General features: G+C 30.1%; 1 protein-coding gene across 3 annotated transcripts in view; it reads left to right on the forward strand.

Moving 5' to 3' along the window:
- LOC143229253 (proto-oncogene tyrosine-protein kinase ROS-like) overlaps positions 1 to 19,624 on the forward strand; it is a 91,206-nt gene that overhangs the window by 47,891 nt on the left and 23,691 nt on the right. For all 3 annotated transcript variants that reach the window (XM_076461354.1, XM_076461353.1, XM_076461356.1), the window contains exons 13-30: positions 498 to 937; positions 1,578 to 1,670; positions 2,819 to 3,028; positions 3,259 to 3,384; positions 3,879 to 4,054; positions 4,655 to 4,841; positions 6,558 to 6,711; positions 7,649 to 7,815; positions 8,857 to 9,032; positions 9,276 to 9,408; positions 9,712 to 9,974; positions 12,210 to 12,479; positions 12,971 to 13,164; positions 13,776 to 14,110; positions 14,556 to 14,804; positions 15,532 to 15,737; positions 16,584 to 16,722; positions 17,683 to 17,912. In XM_076461354.1, coding sequence (XP_076317469.1) covers positions 498 to 937; positions 1,578 to 1,670; positions 2,819 to 3,028; positions 3,259 to 3,384; positions 3,879 to 4,054; positions 4,655 to 4,841; positions 6,558 to 6,711; positions 7,649 to 7,815; positions 8,857 to 9,032; positions 9,276 to 9,408; positions 9,712 to 9,974; positions 12,210 to 12,479; positions 12,971 to 13,164; positions 13,776 to 14,110; positions 14,556 to 14,804; positions 15,532 to 15,737; positions 16,584 to 16,722; positions 17,683 to 17,912 — 3,748 coding nt within the window. The remainder of the gene's footprint in view (positions 1 to 497; positions 938 to 1,577; positions 1,671 to 2,818; positions 3,029 to 3,258; positions 3,385 to 3,878; positions 4,055 to 4,654; positions 4,842 to 6,557; positions 6,712 to 7,648; positions 7,816 to 8,856; positions 9,033 to 9,275; positions 9,409 to 9,711; positions 9,975 to 12,209; positions 12,480 to 12,970; positions 13,165 to 13,775; positions 14,111 to 14,555; positions 14,805 to 15,531; positions 15,738 to 16,583; positions 16,723 to 17,682; positions 17,913 to 19,624) is intronic.

Consider the following 19,624-nt stretch of genomic DNA (forward strand, 5'->3'; position numbering starts at 1 on the left):
ACTTTTGAAAGTTCATTAAGAAGTAGAAACAAATACAGAGGAAGTACTATTTGGCTAAACATGATTAGCCTAAAATCTTTCTAGCAAAGCAGGTAAGATAAATGTGTGAGTAGACAACAAATTATCATAATAAGAGTTTGCAGAGTTACTAAATCTTTAATTGTAAGCAAGGGTAAAGAAACAGAGATCAACAAACCACCATACAGTCAAATTCTTGTAAAAAGGGGAGGTGAATATTTAAGAGTTATATTGAAGATCAATGTACATTTGAATTCTATTTTAATACTAAATTATTTTCTATTGTAATATATTAACCCCAAATTGCTATAAATGGTCTTGTCATGAAATAAGCCTAGTATTTCAACAATTTAAGCATTTGCTTCTTGAAACTTTTGTCTTATGTAAATTTAAAATATTATGATCAAGTTGTTTAACAAAATTAATTCAAAAGAGGACAATCGTAGATTATTCTTGTGATTATCTTAATTTCTCTTCAGCTTTCTTTTTTGGGCCTGGGAAGAGGATTCAGAAACAAGGCTTTATAGCCTAGATCTTGGAAGAATTTCTAGTGATAGTGTTCCTGCTGATAGCGGACATGTAATCATGAAAGGGACATCTCTCACAACTTTTGCTGTCGATCACAAAAACTTTCAACTGTTGGTCCCTGTTCCAGAAAAAAACACTGTTTTTACTGTAACTATGGATGGTGCAGACCAACTTGATGTTAGATCTAACTCCCAACAACCTGACTTCACACAAGTAAAAAGTTTAGTGACTTACAACAGATTCTTTTATTGGATTAAGCAAGATAAAGTGTTCAAAGAAGAGTATCATTCCAGTGAGGATAAATATTTCCACATCACTTTCAAACTGGACAAAACAGTCAAAGAATTTTTAGGTGTTAAAATCCTTCATTCAGATTACCAACCTTTACCTGGTAAGTGTGAAAATATTCTAGCTGTAAACTTTCTATGTATATTTAGTTTTTACTTAGTTGTGAAAATAAACTTGATTTTGAGAACGTATTGCATGTTTTATTAAGAGATCATAAGTAATTTGATCTTTTATATGAAAGGAATAATACATTGGAAGACTATCTATATGACCCTGTCCTGTTAAGCATAGCATAAGTTTTTGTATTATGATTCAAAACGTAGAAAACAATGTACTATTTTTTTATTCAAGCATATATAATTTCAAGTTATTGGCAACTCATTTTTAAATTAATAAATTTAACATGTTGAAAGTATGTATTTCAAATTATAAATGAATAACAATTCACCACTTCAACTGAGAGTATTGCTTTAATATGTAACATTTATTAAATATAAATAGATGAAAATAATTCACTGTTAAGCTTCATAGCATTAAATCATATTTACTTGTGTAAAGTTGCTTTATTGGCTTTTACTCATCACTGCAAGGAAAATAATCACTTAATATTGAAGTGCTTTTTTTTAAAATAATAATCATGATATTTTTCATTTCAATATTTTTCACATTTGGGAAAAACAGCTGATTAGTACAGTGCTTAAGATGAAACAAATGTTGTCTAATGAGTAATACATATCTTTTAGTTCCTGTAAATCCTGTTGAGAAGGTTCAAGTTGTCTTCCACACTAAAATGGCTAAAATTGCTTGGTCTAAACCACGACGACCTGGTGGTTTTGGTAAGAGTATATGTATTTGATATTTATCTACTTCATTATTTCCAAGACTGTTGTTACTTTTACTGTTAAAATAAGATTAAGTGTTTTTAGGAGAACCATTAAAAGTTTCCATTTAGTTGGAACAAAGAGCAAGCAATATTAAAACTTTTATACAAGTGTTGTTTTTTTTATTTCTCTGGTTCATATCTCCATAAAGAAAGTTTATATATATATTTTAATGGAAATAAATGCATTTTAAAGAAGTTAAGTAAGCAAAATTACACGGAAGGACTTCATTAAAAACAGCAAATCCAAATCTCTGACCAATTATATTAGTTTGTTATAACTTATAAAAAAACAAGCTGAAACAAAAATAAATTAAACAAAAAATGCTACACTAATTGAAAATATTGAAGGGTACAAGTTATAATATGGAATTATGAGGTGTACCCTCAGTTTTGGAGGTGACTGCAGAAGTAGGACTGACATACACCATCTGTGGGGATATACCATCTGCCAGTCTTAACCTCCATTTGAAAGTTTCATATAAGAAATAAAAGAATAGCAATAGAAATATAAATTAGAAGAGCAAGATGTAGGTGCTCAAGCCCACAACTTCCCACATCTATATCACCAATCACTGCCTGCAGATGGTTGTGGGAAGGTGACTGCTCTCCCAAGTAAAAAAGAAAATTAACTGAAATAAAAGTAAGAAAAAGAAAGATAGTTACATAGGGCCTTTTAATATTGAAATAATTTGGAATTTGTCGTAATTATTGTTTAAATTTTGAAGGCTAAATTTCTCTTATTGTGATTAAACAGACTTCATAGCTCATACAAATAGATTTTAATTACAGGTTTACTTTTTGGCCCAAAGAAGTTCTAACATAAAACTGAGTTTCTCACAGTTGGCTAATGTCTGGTGGATTTTTTATTACTAGTTGCATTTAAAGATTGAAGTATGTAAGTTGTACTTTATGTTTATATAATCAAGTTAAAACACTTAAGTCTATTAAATGGAGTGGCGCCCTAATAGGAGTGGTTTTATATAAATGTTATAGTGTTAAAACACTTGTTTTTTTTTAAAGGGGGTGGGATCTTACAGGAATGTTGATATGAAGTCATTTTTCCATATGTATATGTGATAGAACTAAAACACTTTATTAAAGGAAGTGGAGCCTGGCAGGAATGGTGTTATGAGGTTCATCTGGAGGATCAGAAAGCAGGGTTGACCATTTACAGGAAAGAAATAAGTGAAACATTTTGTACTATTCAGAATTTACTTCCAAACACCCACTATTCTGTGAAAGTCAGGGCTTATAATAGGGGCGGTAAAGGACCTTGGTCAGATCTGTTTGATGGGAAGACACTAAGAGAAGGTAAAGTTGGATCATCCTAGTATATTAAAATGTAATAGTAGGCTTATAGTTTGTGAATTATTAAATTAAGAACATATTGACTTGTATTTGAAATTGGTAGCATTGTGGAAGTAGAGATGCACAAAAGTGTTGTTGTCCAAGTATTATTCACACTGATCAGATTTTAGGTTATATGTTATATATGATGCTAATAATAAATTTTGATTTCAGTTGATACTGTTTTTTCTTAGGAAATGATCAAGATGATATATTTATTCTCTGGAGTGGTAGAGAAGGCCTTGCAAAAACTAATATTATTGGAGATAATATGAAACCACTGATTAACAAGAGAAGTTTGGGTGACAACTTTATAACAGGTAGAATTGCTATTATTTCCAGTGATTCTTATGGAAAAGTTACATTAATAGATAATATATTGCAGTTTTAAGCGTCTTTGGAGGTTAGTGTGCGTTACAAAGGTTAACATTAAGCATTGAAGAATGTGGGTCATTAAATAAGTTTTTTTGGTTGTTTAATAACTTCAGTTCACTTGCAGCTGTTTCTTTAATTGATCAAGTAACAAATGATTTGTTTTGGTTTCAAATATCCTTTATTAACTGCTCCAATGTTAATGATGACCAATCTAAGGTATTACACTCCATGAAACATATTCTGAGAAAAAATATCAGTCCAAGATTATAAGCCTGGAACTGTAATAAAACTATTGCTAAAATGTAAAGAAAATGCTAGCACATTTAACAGTATTAAATATTAGTGGCTTCAATCATAAATTGGTTTACATTTAGCTTCTATTTGATAAATTTCTTTCTTTATAATTTGTAGTAATAGAATTACCTATTGCTTTTTTCAGACATCAGCTGGTATAATGGATTGGTATTCCTGAACACTAACAATAGCTGGGTGTTTATGTATAATGTTTCTGAGACTGAGTCACTTATTCATTTGCAGAATGTTACTAATGCTGCAAGCATCACAATTGATTGGCTTGCTCCAAAGCTCTATTGGTCTAGCCCTCATCAGCAAATGGTATGAGCAGTCAGGTTTATTGGCTCAAACTAAAACAGTATAAAACCATATAAAAGTTTAATTTACATTTTTTTGTTACAGTAACATAATTTATGTTCAGCATGTGTTTGTTTCATTGTGTAGTCTCCTTTATTTCAACAAGGAATTAATTTTCTTCCTACCAGTGCAATTAAGAAAAAGTTTCATTCTATTAAAAACAATAACTTAATGTTTATGGATATTCTATTACAAGTAATAATGTTAAATCATGGAATTAGAAACAGGCTTACTAGTCAGAAATATTTTAAAGTTCTAACCAGTGTCATTGTATAAATAATATTGTCAAAGTATTTGATTTTAAATGTTATTCAAGACTTTTCTTGGTAGTGTATTTATAAACCTGGTTCTTTCACTGTTAATGAAACAGCAAGTCAAATGGTAGATACTATTATGTGTTGGCTGAAGTATTGCAAGCATTTTGAAAGGTTACTTGTATAAATTTAGTTTTAGTTCTGAATATGTAGAAAATAATCTTGTATTATTTTCACTTTTGAGAAAACATGTACATTGTTTAATGATCTTTAAGGACTTAATGTAATTTATGGTGTGTATCATGTTTAGATCTCTCGATCCAACATTGATGGTTCCTATCCTGAACACCTACATTTGTATACACTTGCTCAAGAGTTAGCCATTGACTCTGTTAGAGGGCAGTTATACTGGACAACGACACACACTATAGAATACTCAAGACTTAATGGATTTGAACATCATGTGTATTTCGAAACAGAACCTTTTTCTGGGAAAGGTTAGTTAAATAAGTTTTTTGTTTTCCATCAGTAAAAGTATTTCTTAATTTTATTAGTAAATCAAACGACTGTAAAAAAAGTATGAACATTGCCTTTAATATTTTAGTTTATTTTACAACTTGCACACTAAATCTAGTATATGTATTTAAGTTAAGAAAATAAATCTGTGCAATGTACAAGCACAGGTGTTACATAAATGAAATATTAACATTAGTTATGTTGATATTCTTGAATAAAATAAATACAAGTTACATTCATATGTATATGAAAGAGTAAGCAATATTTTTCAAGCATACATTTGTAAAAACACACACACACATATATAAAAACATATACACACAACCTACCGAATAAATAAATAGACTTGCACTCCAAAAAGTATGCTGCTTTGATACGTGGGATACAAGATTGTCCTTAGTATTTAGTAGATAAACCTTCTGCCGTATTTGAGTGAGAAACAGTTATACATTATATTTACAAAATCAGATATCTCAGCCTACTGGAAAAGAGGCTAGAAGGTTGTGGCCCCAGAAGCTGTTTATTTGGAATGCTTTAGCAGGGGATGGTCAAGAATGGACCACACATTCTTTACTGGCTTAATATCTGGTGATTGGTCTAGACATCAGAAAGCTGTATTGTCTTAATCTTTTAGCCTTAATTGTATAACTTGAGTTGAATGAGCAAGAGTTAAGTATAGTGTGATAACATTACCTTTTATGGCAAGCTAGTCATTGACATAAAGAAGCAGAACATCTTGTTTGATAATTGTGATGTTATGGCCATTCAATTTTCATCATTACTATAACTGTTGTGGCTTGTAGGAAGTTCAATACAACTTTCTGGGAAGATAGTAATTAAGCCCAATTGTGTTTGAAAGCTGTGGAAATTAAGTGTAAAAGATAGGAAGATGATTATGCTTCATTAATGTGGTCTGCTGTTGAATTGTGATATTCCATGGGGTAAAGAGTAGCTTCCAACCAGTTGCTCTTCCATTGTAAAACATGTTACAAAAATAACTTCTGATGATGTTTGGGCCCGTTTGCATCTGGCTTGCAGTAGTAGTGGTTTTTGTTATGTGCTATTGTCCATGTTTTTCAAATGATGAAGAATTTGTACTATTGGTTTGAGACATGCAGAAGGTGTTTTTTTGGTGTTTTTCTTCTGTCAAGACTGGAATTGTATGTCACTTTGTTCACTGTGGACAGTAATATTGTAATTGGTCTGGTGATTTCTTTTTTTACTTTATATACCATCACATTTTTTTTTATATTTGACCTTTTATTCTTGGAATAAATGTTTGTGTTTTGTGATCTTTACTGAGCCATACTTGTATTCATACTTCAGGATTACATGCATATTGTTTAACAGAGATGTTCCTACTGTATAATTGAAGATCTCTACATTCTTACTGTACTGGCTTATTATTTAAAGAATTATGCTCTGTTTGTCTATAGATGAAACTGTAGTTCTTGCAGTGTTAACTTTTTTGTGTGACAATGCTCCAGTTTATTTTGTGTGATTTTGAAATTGACTTAACACCTACAATGGAGAAAAAAGCTATAACATGGGTGTAAGATGACAAAATATGAACTCATTTCTTGTTTTGTCTACGTTAAATCAATAGAGTAACACAGGTATAATTGTAATTTAAACTAGTAGAAGATGTTCAATTAGCTTAAGGTAATAAAATTTCATGAAATTTTATTTCCTCACAGTAATAGGCCTGAGCATGGACTATGATCGAGATAAGGTGTATTGGGTGATTCGAAGCTTTGAAGGATCAATTCTCTATGAAGCTCCTCTAGTGTCTGAGGAAATGAAGGAACACAACATTGTAAAGAAAGTAGGAGTGATTTCTGATTTAAACATGTAAGTTTTAGTGAAGTATGAAATGAATAATAAAAGCTAAGGAATTTCTTCACTGTTCTGTAAATAATTCTAACAAACATTTTTCATTAAGCTTCTACTGTGACTCTCTTCATAAAATTTATCTTAAATACAAGACATTCTGTTGTGAAATTCTTCACAGCAAACTTCTGTTGGCCCAGTAGTTAGCATGCCAGACTGTGGGTCCTAGGATCTACCATTCATGTAAGTTACCACAAAGCAAAATTGCACTCCACATTTTGGGACTGTGATGCCTTACAAATGCCATGGTCAAATCCAACTGTTCAGTAAGGCAAGGGTTAGCAGTGGGTGCTATTGATTAACTTCCATTCCTTTAGTGTATTAGTTTGAAATGAAGAATAACTGTTACAAATAGCTCACGACTAGCTTTGCAAAAATATCCAAAAACAAAGAAGTAAACATCTGTTTGGATATTTCTACATTGTGGATTTTGTGCACCATAAGAGTTGATTACCCTCCCTTGATCAGTGAAATTGTTATATAAATAATGAAAATATAGAAAAATTAGTAACCTTAAGCATTAGTTACCTATAAGACAAAAGTATAAACCATATGGTCTTTATCCTTCTCTAGTAATTTAGAAACAACGTTTCATGGTGCTTGCATAATCTTCATTGTTAACTTTTCTTTGTAAACTACTTTTAAAGATGTGTATGTTGATTTTGAATAACATCACAAGCTATCCACCTGAGTAAATCTGATGATAATATTTCAGCTTACTAATGTTTGTATGTGTATACATGTAAGGTTTTTCTAAAACTTCTTCAACAGAAATTAGTGCACTTTTCTCATATAGTTTCATGGCTTATACTGTTAAGGCATGTTTTAATCGCATATGAAAACACATCTAATGTATTTATAATGGCTTATCTATCTTTTAAATACTGTTTTTATTTAGGCGTGGACCTTTGCATTACCTTAGTGACCGTTTTTTCTGGCTTGGTGAAAATGAAGGTGCACTAATCAGTGACCTGAATGGTCATAATTTAGCCAAACTTGAAATACAAGGATTGAAAACAATTTGGACATTAGCTGTGATTAATGGGTCAAAAAAATCAATACCAGGTGAGCAAATACTTGTTATATACAGTTACTGTTTCCAACTTTTATTTTCATATCAATTTTACACAATTTTTATTTTGGCACAATAAATTTTGTACAAGTTTACAGTGTTTACTCTGATAAAGCTAGATAACTGTCATATCATTTTTGTAGATAATTTGTATTTTGGTTGAGCTAATTGCTTGTGTTTTCATGTTAATATTTGCATAGTTTGTATTGTGGCTAAACTAAATTATATTCCATATCATACAAATTCTGTTACAGATTTTTAGTATGTATTCTGGTTAAATTCACTGTTTATTTTGTCAAAAGTTTCTTTATGTGTTCATTATTTGTAACAGTTTAAAATGTGTGTGTTAACATTTTTTATTTCATTATCTCATGTATTTTGATAATATTTGTAAAATAATACGTATCAAAAATGTAAATAATATAGGCAGGTCTTTATAAAAGTTGTTTTGGTTTTAATAATGAATTTTCCATAACTCAGCTATGCAGATTTTGAAAATATATACATTTTTTTCTATCACATAAAGATTAAAAAAAAATTTTTTTTTAAATCAGGAACAACAAAAAACTCTTACTTAGGTCAAATTACCATTTAGTTTACCACAATAAACATTTTTATTATTATGTTTGTTGTGTTGTGGATTCTAAAGTGATTTATAAGGATCTTATGTTGTGGTTGGTCTAGAGAAATATACAGCCAATGGTTATCAACATTTAAGCATAACAAAGTGTGGCTCAGTTTCAATGAAAGTACATATGAAGTTTTGTGAAAAATCGATATGTGATGGAGAAAATGAATATCATTTTTGGTTCAGTTTACAGGAATTACTGTAGAACATGTAAAAACTGCAAGACAATAAAATTATCGCAGACTTGTGTATTCAATATAGAATTTAATTTCTTTTCCTATTATAAGTAAAAATCAATTGTTGGGGCTTGTTAGAAGTTATGGAGGGGGTTAAGATTAGTCTTTGTTGAAGATTAAAAGTTTGATATTTGATTTCATTGAAAGTACTTTCTCTTTGTTTATTTTAGGTGTCAAACATCCCCAAAAAGTTAATGTTAGCCCAGAACAGATTAATGCAACAGATATTGGTATCAGTGGGAATTGGGATGACTTTAAGATATTTTGGCCAGCTACTATGCATGTAAACTTTGGACAAGTGTTTTATAATCTGATTATAAACAGTGGACAAGAAACCATTGCAGTTGTAAGTTTAAAAGAAAATTATATAATAGATTCCATCTCTGTAATCTTACATCAAATAAATTACTGTTTCAATTAAGTTAAAAACACTCAGAATACAATCTCTTTTTCAAAAATATTTTTATTATGGCTGTAGAATTTTTATTACCAAACTTTTTTTTTGATGTAAAATAGTGTTAATGTGATGGAATTTTATCATTTACTCTAATAATAAAAATAATTGTTTTATTTTGTTTCAACCTCACAGGACACTCAAAACAACTTCTTCAAACCTACCAAACAATTTGTGCCATATACACAATTAAGTATTGCTGTTCGTGCTTATACATATTGGGCTTCTTCTAAACAGACTGTTGTTTTCTTAAATACGCCAATGTCAGGTGAGTAGTTTTTACATATTTTACTACATTTACTTGAATTTTGTTTATAAGTTTGTATACTTTAACAAGGTACTTTAAGTATTTTGAATTCCCACTTGAAGTTAAATATTTAATAATTAATTATATTTTCATGTGCTGCATCTAACTGCCTCATCTTCAACAAATCACTTGGTACAACATCTTATCTTGTATTTATATTTTCATGCTCTTTATTCATTTCATCAGACTTTATAGAAGCTTCATGTGTACAACTGTGTAACTCTTATGTATCAATAAAAATTTATTGTCACATCCTTTATCTAGCTCCTTCAGCTCCTGAAAATCCTCGTGTATACATCTCTCACCATTCATCTCCTCTTAAAAGTGAAAATGAAATTTCCATTGAAGCAGAGTTTCGCTGGTCACCCCCAGCTAGAAAGAATGGTGCTATTGAAGAGTATAACATCAGTTGTTGGTTTATGCAGGATGGTTTTAGTTTGGCTGTGTGCAACAGAGTTTTTGTTCCAAGCACCCAACACTATTATCGACTGACAGGTCTCTTACCAGATACTTTGTACTTTTTCCAGGTAACACTTTCATTTTTCTAAAATCATTAAAATTTCAAGCTTTAAAAATTATGAGTGAACTCTTAGGCCAGGGGTGCCTAATTCAAGATAAACTATTTTCATATTAATTAAAAGTATGTGGTTCTTGCCAAAGACATTTGGTTTAGTCCTCAAAATTAGTAATGACACGCAGCAAAGCTGTAGAAAAAACTGTGACATTTTAAGATAAATATGAAATACAATGTAAAAAAAAACAACATGTAAAATGTTTTCCATTTAATTTTGGGTCCAGTGTGGCCTTGTGTTTAGGGCACTTTACTCACAACCTGCAGGTCACAGATTTGAATCCCTGTCACTGAATATTCTTGCTCTTTCAGTTGTAGGATTGTTGTAATATGACTGATCAATCCTATTATTCCTTGGTAAAAGAGTAGCAAAAAGTTGATGGTCTGTGGTGTTGACTAGTTGTCTTCACTCTAGTCTACCATTTCTATATTGGTAATGGCTAATAGAGATAACTTTCATGTAACTTTGCATGAAATTGCAAATAAACAAACCAAAATTTTTATTTATATATTTTGCATATGACCTCCACGATTAAAATTTTATATAAAAACAAGATGAAATCCTCAATAACTGTGACATTTAATTTTTTAGGCAGGATTCGAGCAAATTAATCTATGAGAACTTTGTTTCCTCCTTTTTTTAGCTATATTTTTGTGTGCTGCCAATACTAAGCATTGGGCATGCTTATAGCCAACTTGATTTTATTGCTTGTCAGGACTTTTACCTACCTACCCTCAAGTGAAATTCTTTCAGGCAGGTTTAGAATAAATTAATCTATGAGACCTCTTGTATGGTCAAATGCATCAGTCAAAAAAATTTGACCTTCTGAGTTCAAACTTGTAATTAGATCTCAGATTGGTCAAGAGATTATGAAGCTATGAGCTAAAAGATTGTACTTCAGAAAAAAAAACTTGAGCCATTCTATGAACTGCTGTGTCATAGCTAATAAAACTGCTGATAAATAACTAGAATATTTAATGATACAAACACCTTACTTAGCCTAACCTGAGATGTCAGTTATTATGGCTCAATTTAGTGAGTTGCTGTAACAGGCTGCCCAAGAAGCCAAACATCTGATTTTGTTACATACATGTGCACTGCTTGAGGAAAGTTCCACTTCTAAGTTCTAATTGTGTATCTTAATATTCCATGCAACTTCTGAAAGTATTAATTATTTGTTGATTAACTTTTACACTGTATTAGTTTAATTAATAAAACGTTTGTTTTAATCAAAATGTGATTCAAAAACAGAACTATCCTGCACACTGTCAAATTATTTGTAGTTTTGTGTTAGATTATTGCAGTTTTTTGCTTTAGAGTTGGAAGATATAGTAAATCTTTTTCACTTTAAGTTTATGATAGTTTGACATATTTTAGATATTATATGGAACAAACAGAAGAGAAGCTTGTTTTACATTATTTGAAGAACAGAGAATATTAGTGTTTGAAAATACATTTATTGCAATCTTTTAAAGTAGTTGGCTGGTATTAAACAATGCAACTTTATTTTTATTAGCTTCATTTGATTTTGACTCTGTGAAAGTTGAAGACCATATGGATAAAACCATGGCAAAATTTGGCTTCAAGTTTAATTTCAAAATCTGCCTATAATTTTATGATTTCACCAAAAATATTTAATCAGTATAAAAGCCCAGTTTAAGGTTTTTGCATTTTTATCTTGATGAGGATGCTTCTCTTATACTCCACTTGTATATTGTGTGTATGTTTAAGAGGAAAAAATCTCTCTAGAACGAACAACAGCATTTTCTTCTGTGCTGTCTTAATTAACTCACAGTGGCATTTCTTGCTGTGCACTTGATGCCCTAATTTTGCAGTCTGTTACTTCATTTATTTTTATAGGATTTTGTAATATAAACAGTAGTGTCATATTTTTATAACATATTGAGTTTACATATTTTATTTATATGACTAATAAAATTTTTAAGTTTGCATCTATAGATATGTAATAGGCTTAAAATATTGTGATTTTTAATGCTAGGAGAGATGGTCATAGTGCTTGGTAAGAAAACATTAATTAATATTCTTATTGACACTCATTTAATTGGTAGTTGAAAAGTGTGATGATTTTCTTTTTTTAATAACTAGTAGAATATTTATATTGTGGAAAGTTTTATTGTTTTAACAGTGTATTTGATTCCATGAAATGTTGATTTGCTCCATTATGATCAGGTCAGTGCCAGGACGTCAGTAGGTGAAGGACCACCATGTACAGCTGTTTTAGGAAATACTTCAAAAGAAAACCCAGTGCCACATTTATTGTTAGCAGAGGAAGATGCTATGAAAATATCAGACATTGACAGGAAAGAAGAGCGTATTCTTTCAAACAAAGTTTCTCAACCTGTTGATGCAGTATACTTGGGACAGGAGCATGCAATCTACTGGTTAGAAGAAAATGGGGCTCTGATGTCTTCTAGTATGAATGGCACGGATACTAGACTGGTAAGACTTTTTAAGTTATGTATGTAAATAATATGAAGTATTAGAATATTTAATATAAAGTTTATTTGTAGTTAGGTGAAACATTTAACCTTTCAATAGAGGACAGGGTTTAGTTTGGTATATGACATGTATAAGTGCTATGTCAAACCAAAAATGTTTTCATGGCTTCTAGCTCTGTGTCATTAAAACTAATGAATAATATAGATAATATATAATATGTAATGAAACAATTTCATTATATTTCTTAACCATTACTATTTATAATTTCAGTAATCAAGTGTTGCTGTTAAGAAACTTTTGTTTATTTATATAAATGTGTACCTCACGTGATATACTTCAGTAATGTAGTTAGTAAGCTTAATTTAGTCCCAACATTATATATTGATATCAATTTATATACAAGGTAATTTTTAAGTATTTGAACATTATATGCACTAAATACTTTGCACCCTGAAAAAATTATATGGAAAGCTTCTTCACTGTTTTTGTAGATTCACAATTTACCACCAGGTGGTACAAGCATGGTGCTAGATTGGGTTGGTCGGTTTCTGTTTTGGTCAGAAAGTTCTTTGAATGGACAACAAACTACAATCTGGACAATGGATTTTAGTCGTTACAGTGATCCATATCCTCTAGTCACAAAGTCTGCTGTGATTGGTGGAATGGAAGTGGATCCACTTTCTAGGTAAAAGATGTTTTGACAGCTCATTTAAGTAATTATAATAAATTATTCAATTGATTAATTGCACTATTACTTTATGCTTTTAAAGCTTAAGAGTCACTAACTTGTAACTGTATGAAACAAGTTAACTGTATGATAAACCATTCTAAATGTGCAAATGCCTTATACAGAAATTATGTAAATGTGTGTGTTTTCATAGGTGAATTTTTGTATGCATATATATATATATATATGTGTGTAACCATGACTTTGTTTCATGGTCAATAATGTCTGAATCATATAGACAAAAATTATAAAAATATACAAACATTATTGCAGTAAAGCCCAATCATTACGGGGGTAATTTACACAGAAAATAGGGGATTTGACTCAAGTTTTTCTCTGCATATGTTTATGCTCTCAATGTAATTTCAGTTAGATATATATTCTAATATAGAATTTGATTGCATGTATTTCTAATATGTTCTTTTTAAATTTTTAATGTGGGATCATTTTTGATTTAACATATTGATAATTAATAATATTTAGGTCTTATACTTTATGTTAGAGATCAATAATGTATGTCATTTTTTGTAATTCATTTTTTGTCTCATTTTCTTCTTCCTTTTTTTCAGCACTCTAATTTACACACTGTTGCATGACAACCATATGGCTCAGCTCATGGCTTGTGATATCAATGGTAAAAATGTTCGACCATTTTTTATGCAACATACTGACTCACATTCTCTTCAGAAAAGAAACAGTTTACAAGATACTGAAGAAAAATCTCAGAAATGTAATTGTTTTCACCAGCCCCAAGTTGGGAAGGCCATTACAATAGATTGGTCACAGAAGGATCAACCAGTATTATTGTGGATAGATGGCCAACATGGAAATATTTGGTCATCTGACATGATGGGTTGTCTTTGCCAACTGCTTATCAATGCAAGCAGTAATCCTCATATCCTTGGTAAGTTTACAGGGCCACTAATAAAGTATAAAAAGTACTGAAGAATAAATATATTAGTTTTATTTTATTTGTGTTTACGTGGTGCATGTGGTCTGTTGTTTCCATTTCTACTAATAAACTGTAATCTTCAGGTAGATGTTCAAGGCCATTTATTAACATATAAAGAAAACTGAATAATAGTACGATTAAGGGCTTTAAGTGTTTAATAACAGTAATAAAGTTGTGGAATAAATCATTAATAATCTGTGTAATTTTCATAGTGCTGTTATCTGTTTCTGGTGTATTGTATTTTTATCTTTTTTGAAAAAAGTTGTATATTATTTTCACTGAATTCTAATGATTAAAATGATTTTGAATAAATTCATCATTGTGAAATATATTTATTATACATACATCCCACTAGCTGAATTTTTTCTACTAATAAAGGAATCTCTGCTGTCCTTAGGTCTTCCTCCAACCTCCATTACTGCTGATAAAGAACGTATCTACTGGTCAAATACATCTATGGGTCGTGTGTACAGCATCAGTAAGAATCATGATTTACCTGGATGGACAGCATCTGCTCTAACAGCTTCAGAGTCTCACCATTACAGAACACACAAATCTTTACTGAACAGCAATGAAATAGTTTATGAAGATGTGGAAGGAGTAAGAGGAATACGAGCCATAGGAGAACACCTACAGCCTTATCCAGGTGATTTTACAAGCTATCAGTTTATATAATCAATCTTATGTTCTTCTAGTCATGATTGTAATGTGGCAATTAACACAAAAATGTTTCATACTGTGTGATGAAATAGTAGTTTAATATTGAATTTTAAGTTAAAACATTGATAAGCAAAAATAATCTATAAAAATTAAACTTTAACTCGGGGCACATGATTTATATGAGCAGTACTCTATCACTGAGCATCATACAGTTATTTTTATAGTCCTTAAAATTGTATAAAGAAATTGAGGATTGTTCAAAAAATACAATTAATACTATTTATTTAGTGTTATAAAAACAGACAAAAAGATAAATGTTGGTTGGCAAAGATGTTACAAAGAATCCAGAAACTTTTTAACATGCACTTGTAACTGTGATTCAAACTCCTGCTTCAGACAATATGAAAGTTCTTTTGTAACCAAGATATATGGAGATTTGTAACTGTAGACATTTTATTTTAAATGAATCATAATGATTTAAGTTAAAAGCTATATCTTTGAAAAAATAAAGTCTCAAAACTAACAATACCAATTCAAGAGTTATATTCTGCTCTTATTCATTTGTATACATGTTTTAGAAAAATAACAAACTTCAAACAACTCTTTTTGTTGAAACCAGTTCTTTTAAATAATGCACTTGTTTCAGTTACTGATACTTTTCTATGATATTTTTTCTATAATTTATATTAATAACTGTTCTATGGTTTCAACAGATCGCAAATGCCTTGTTCCTCCTTCATACAGCAGAAAAGCTCAACTCCAGCATCTCACCTCTTCATTTGTAACGTTATATTTGCCACCAGAGGACCTTCCTTTATCCTGCCACAAGGTGTCTCTAGCATCTGTGTTATACACAGTGTATTATGGAAAATCTGATGGTAACAAATGCAAGGAAGACTTAAGAACATGCCAATCCATTGTAAGTATAATATCGGCAGTAGTTAGAAAAATGTTTTTTGTCAGAATGTATATTTTAATGTTATTATATTTTAAATGTATCTTTTTTTAACTAACATTTACCTTTATTATTAGTTTAAAAAGCATCATGTTATTTAAATAATCTAATTCTTGATCATTTTAAAACTTTATTATATCAAAGTTTCTAATACAATGTTGAAGAACACCATGTTTAATTGTGTTTTAATATTTTATAGTGTTAAAGAATGGCATCATTTCAGTATTTTTAGTTTGCATTGTTAAAGCATGTCATTATTTCAGTGCATTTTTATTATACAATGTCAAAGTATATCATTATCTCAGTGGGTTTTTCTACACCATTTTCTTAGTCTGTTTCTGATAATATTGGAACATGCTATTCTTTCATTGTTTTACTTAATTTCAAAGTATGTATTCTGTCATTGCATTTCTGTTTTTTTTGTCTTATTGTGTTTCTAACACAATGTTATATGTACTGTGCCTCAATATATTTTTACATGTAGTGCTGTAATGAAGCATTTCAGTAATTTCAAGTTTTTCAGGTAATGTATTGACACGTTAGATGGAGTGTAGTATACATAATCTCTATTGAGTAAGTTGTTATAAGTTGTAAGCATAATATAATCTCTTTGCCATTTTATGGTGTTTAAAAAGAGAATTAGTAAACCATATTCTTATTGTTTAATTTTAAAATTGCTCATTTATATTTGACAGTAGTTTTCATATCAATATCTATGAAACCTGATTTCGTCTTTACTTGTTTAAATCATCTTCTTGTCTGTTGTACTGTATAGAAATCTTACAATGATGTTAATTTTAACTGATTTAGGAAACTTATAACAACACAGTAATGATCAAGAACCTCTCTCCATTCACCAACTATACAGTACGAGTAGCAAACAGTAATTACTACTCACTAAGTCCCTCAGCTGCTGGTCCAGCTGTAAGCTTCCAGACAAAAGAAGGGGGTAAATAAAACTTTTTTATAACCTGCAGTACCTTTAATCTCATATTAAAGAAACAATAAGTGTATCTGTCAGTAATAATTACAGAGAAGTGTTTATTGAAGTCAAGTAAAGATTAAATTTAAAATATTTAATACACATAATAAATTATTTTAATAAAATAATGCCACTGTAAGGATTGCTGTTTCTCAAAGCAATTTAAATCATATGATGATGTCTTATTACACAATTGGATTTAACATGTTTTCCTAAAATTATTGAATCCTTTTATAAACTTTTTTACAGGTTAGAATAAACTGCACTTTTTTTTTCCTCTTGATTGGATGTTCTGATTCAAATTGATGGGCCTAGCATGGCCAGGTGATTAGGGAGCTCGACTTGTAATTTGAGGGTCACAGATTCAAATCTCTATCCCACCAAACATACATGCCCTTTTAGCTGTGGGGCATTATAATGTGATGGTCAATACCACTATTCATTGGTAAAAGAGTAGTTCAAGAGTTGATAGGGAGTGGTGGTAACTACTAGCTGCTTTCCCTCAAGTCTTACATTGCTAAATTAGGGAGAGCTAGCACTGATAGCCCTTGTGTAGCTTTGCACAAAACTCAAAACTAACCAAGCAAACAAATTGATTTTCAGCATGGTTGAATTTTGTATTTTAAAGAGTGTACTGTTATTTTAGTATTTTGTGAGTCTAGTTCCAAAATGTCTCTTTGCTTATCCAATATATATTTAGGTACATAAATGTTAATTTTAGTTTTGTCCTTGAACAGTTTCTATTCAGTGTGTGCTAGAAATTACTTCAGAATTCTGTAAGACTTCAACTAGGTTTTCCATTTGATTTTCATTTTATGCTAAATATGTCTTACTTATACAATGTAATATTATAGAATGAACTACTGTTTTTGAGACAAAAGTTACTTTCAGCTAAAGGGGAAATAAACAACAATCTTTCTTTTGCAGTTCCTTCACAACCACTTAATGTTCGAGGAGAAACAATTACACCCATACGAATTGATGTCTCTTGGAGTCCTCCTGTCATTCCAAATGGTGACCCAATAACCTATGAAGTGAGATTAAAAGCAAAAAGAACAGATCACTCACTTGTTTTTGCAAAAAAGCATTCATCATTTGGGGACAGATTAATGATGTCTTTGTTTCCTTTGAATCCAGACACGACATACTTTATTGTGGTACGTATTTATTGTGAAGACTCTGTGTAACTTGCTAAACAGTTGTATGTTGTTATAAAGAAGTAATAGTTCAACATTGCCTATAAACACGTATATATTATGTATTTTGTTTTAATTTATAACTTTACTGAAATATTAATCTTATTGACTGCTTTATACCAAGTTTTACAGCATTTATTGAACCTGTTCATCACATTTCTCAGTAACATCTGTCATTAATTAAACATAACTATTATATCCCTGCTCTTCTATGTTAACCTTTTAGCAACAGGCTTATGAAATTTGCTAAAATTGAGTCACAAATTTCACTTGTACAACAATAAATGAGGTAATTTTGCATTTTATTAACATACCCATAAAGAAACTAGTAAGGTTTTGTTAAAGATCATAAGTATTTTGTAGACAAGAAATGAAATTATAATTAAGTGTTTTCACTAAAAATAAGTTATTTTTCTGTTGAAGTTACTTGCATTCAAACCATTAAAAAATTTAATTCAAATTGATTGCCATTTTAAGTATAAAAATTACCTTCCATCATATTATAGTATTCAGATTTCATTTGCATAATCTCTAAAACCTCCTTATCCCAACTATGACAGGTCACAGGTCAAAGTCCATGTCATCACATTTGTTTGCTTACATTCAAATTAAGAAATTAAATAATTATACATTATTTAATTTCTTAATTTAAGAGATAGTATTTAAAAGCTACACCTAAACATCGATTTTTATGTGTTAATGTGGTATGTTGAATGTAACATTGGTTCAAATTAGATGTTCATGATGTTAAAATGTAAAGTCTATAGTTTTGTATGAATTAGGAACTCAAATCACTGATATATAAAATAGAAATCTCCTTTTATTTTGTATATGATATCTCTATAATGTACTGAATCAAACACAGTAACCCTCATCCAATTTTTATAAATAGTCCCTTATATGCACCAAATTCTGTATGTGACATGTGAATAACCAGTTGAAAGTGCAGGATATCCCACAGTTGATTTTCCCAGCCATTTTCAGATATAATGGTTTCGTTTATTTATTCAACACAAATCCTTGTGCTGGCAAGTCAAGTTTTTAGCCTGTTTGAAATTTTTTTTAACCCACATACAGCTCTATTACTAAACTTGATAACTTATAATGGATTTCTGTGGTATCAACATAGTAATTTATTATTTTTTTGGTTATTGAAATGTGTGTATAAAACCCAAAAATAATATTTCATTTCATATCCTCCACATGTGAAAGGCTTAGAAACCTAGAACAAGCAGCAACCAAGTAACTATAACAAGATATAATTGTTTACTTTATTTTGTTATTTACTGTTCTATGTTTTAAGAAAAGTTTAAAAGCTTATTTGTAAATAGTAGTAGTATACGTACATATATAATGTAACATAACTGAAATATGATTGTATTTTACAAAATACTTGTCCACTAAAACACAGCCAAGACAGGTCACTTTGTAAAGACTAAAGGTTAGTTTTATATTCTTGGATACAGTAACATGAGTGTACATATGCTGTTTCATTGTAACTGCTATTTCAGCAAGCAATGGCTGAAGGGTCAGTATAATACAAAATATATATAAATGCATAATGTTATGACATTTAAGCTACTTAGATTAAATATTTGTGTTTTTGAGTTATAATCTGTAGTGATTTTATAACAAAAAAGATGTAATTTATATTCATTTCCTTATTTTTGAGG

The sequence above is a fragment of the Tachypleus tridentatus genome, chromosome 10, assembly GCF_004210375.1.
Source record: "Tachypleus tridentatus isolate NWPU-2018 chromosome 10, ASM421037v1, whole genome shotgun sequence".
Lineage (NCBI taxonomy): Eukaryota > Metazoa > Arthropoda > Merostomata > Xiphosura > Limulidae > Tachypleus > Tachypleus tridentatus.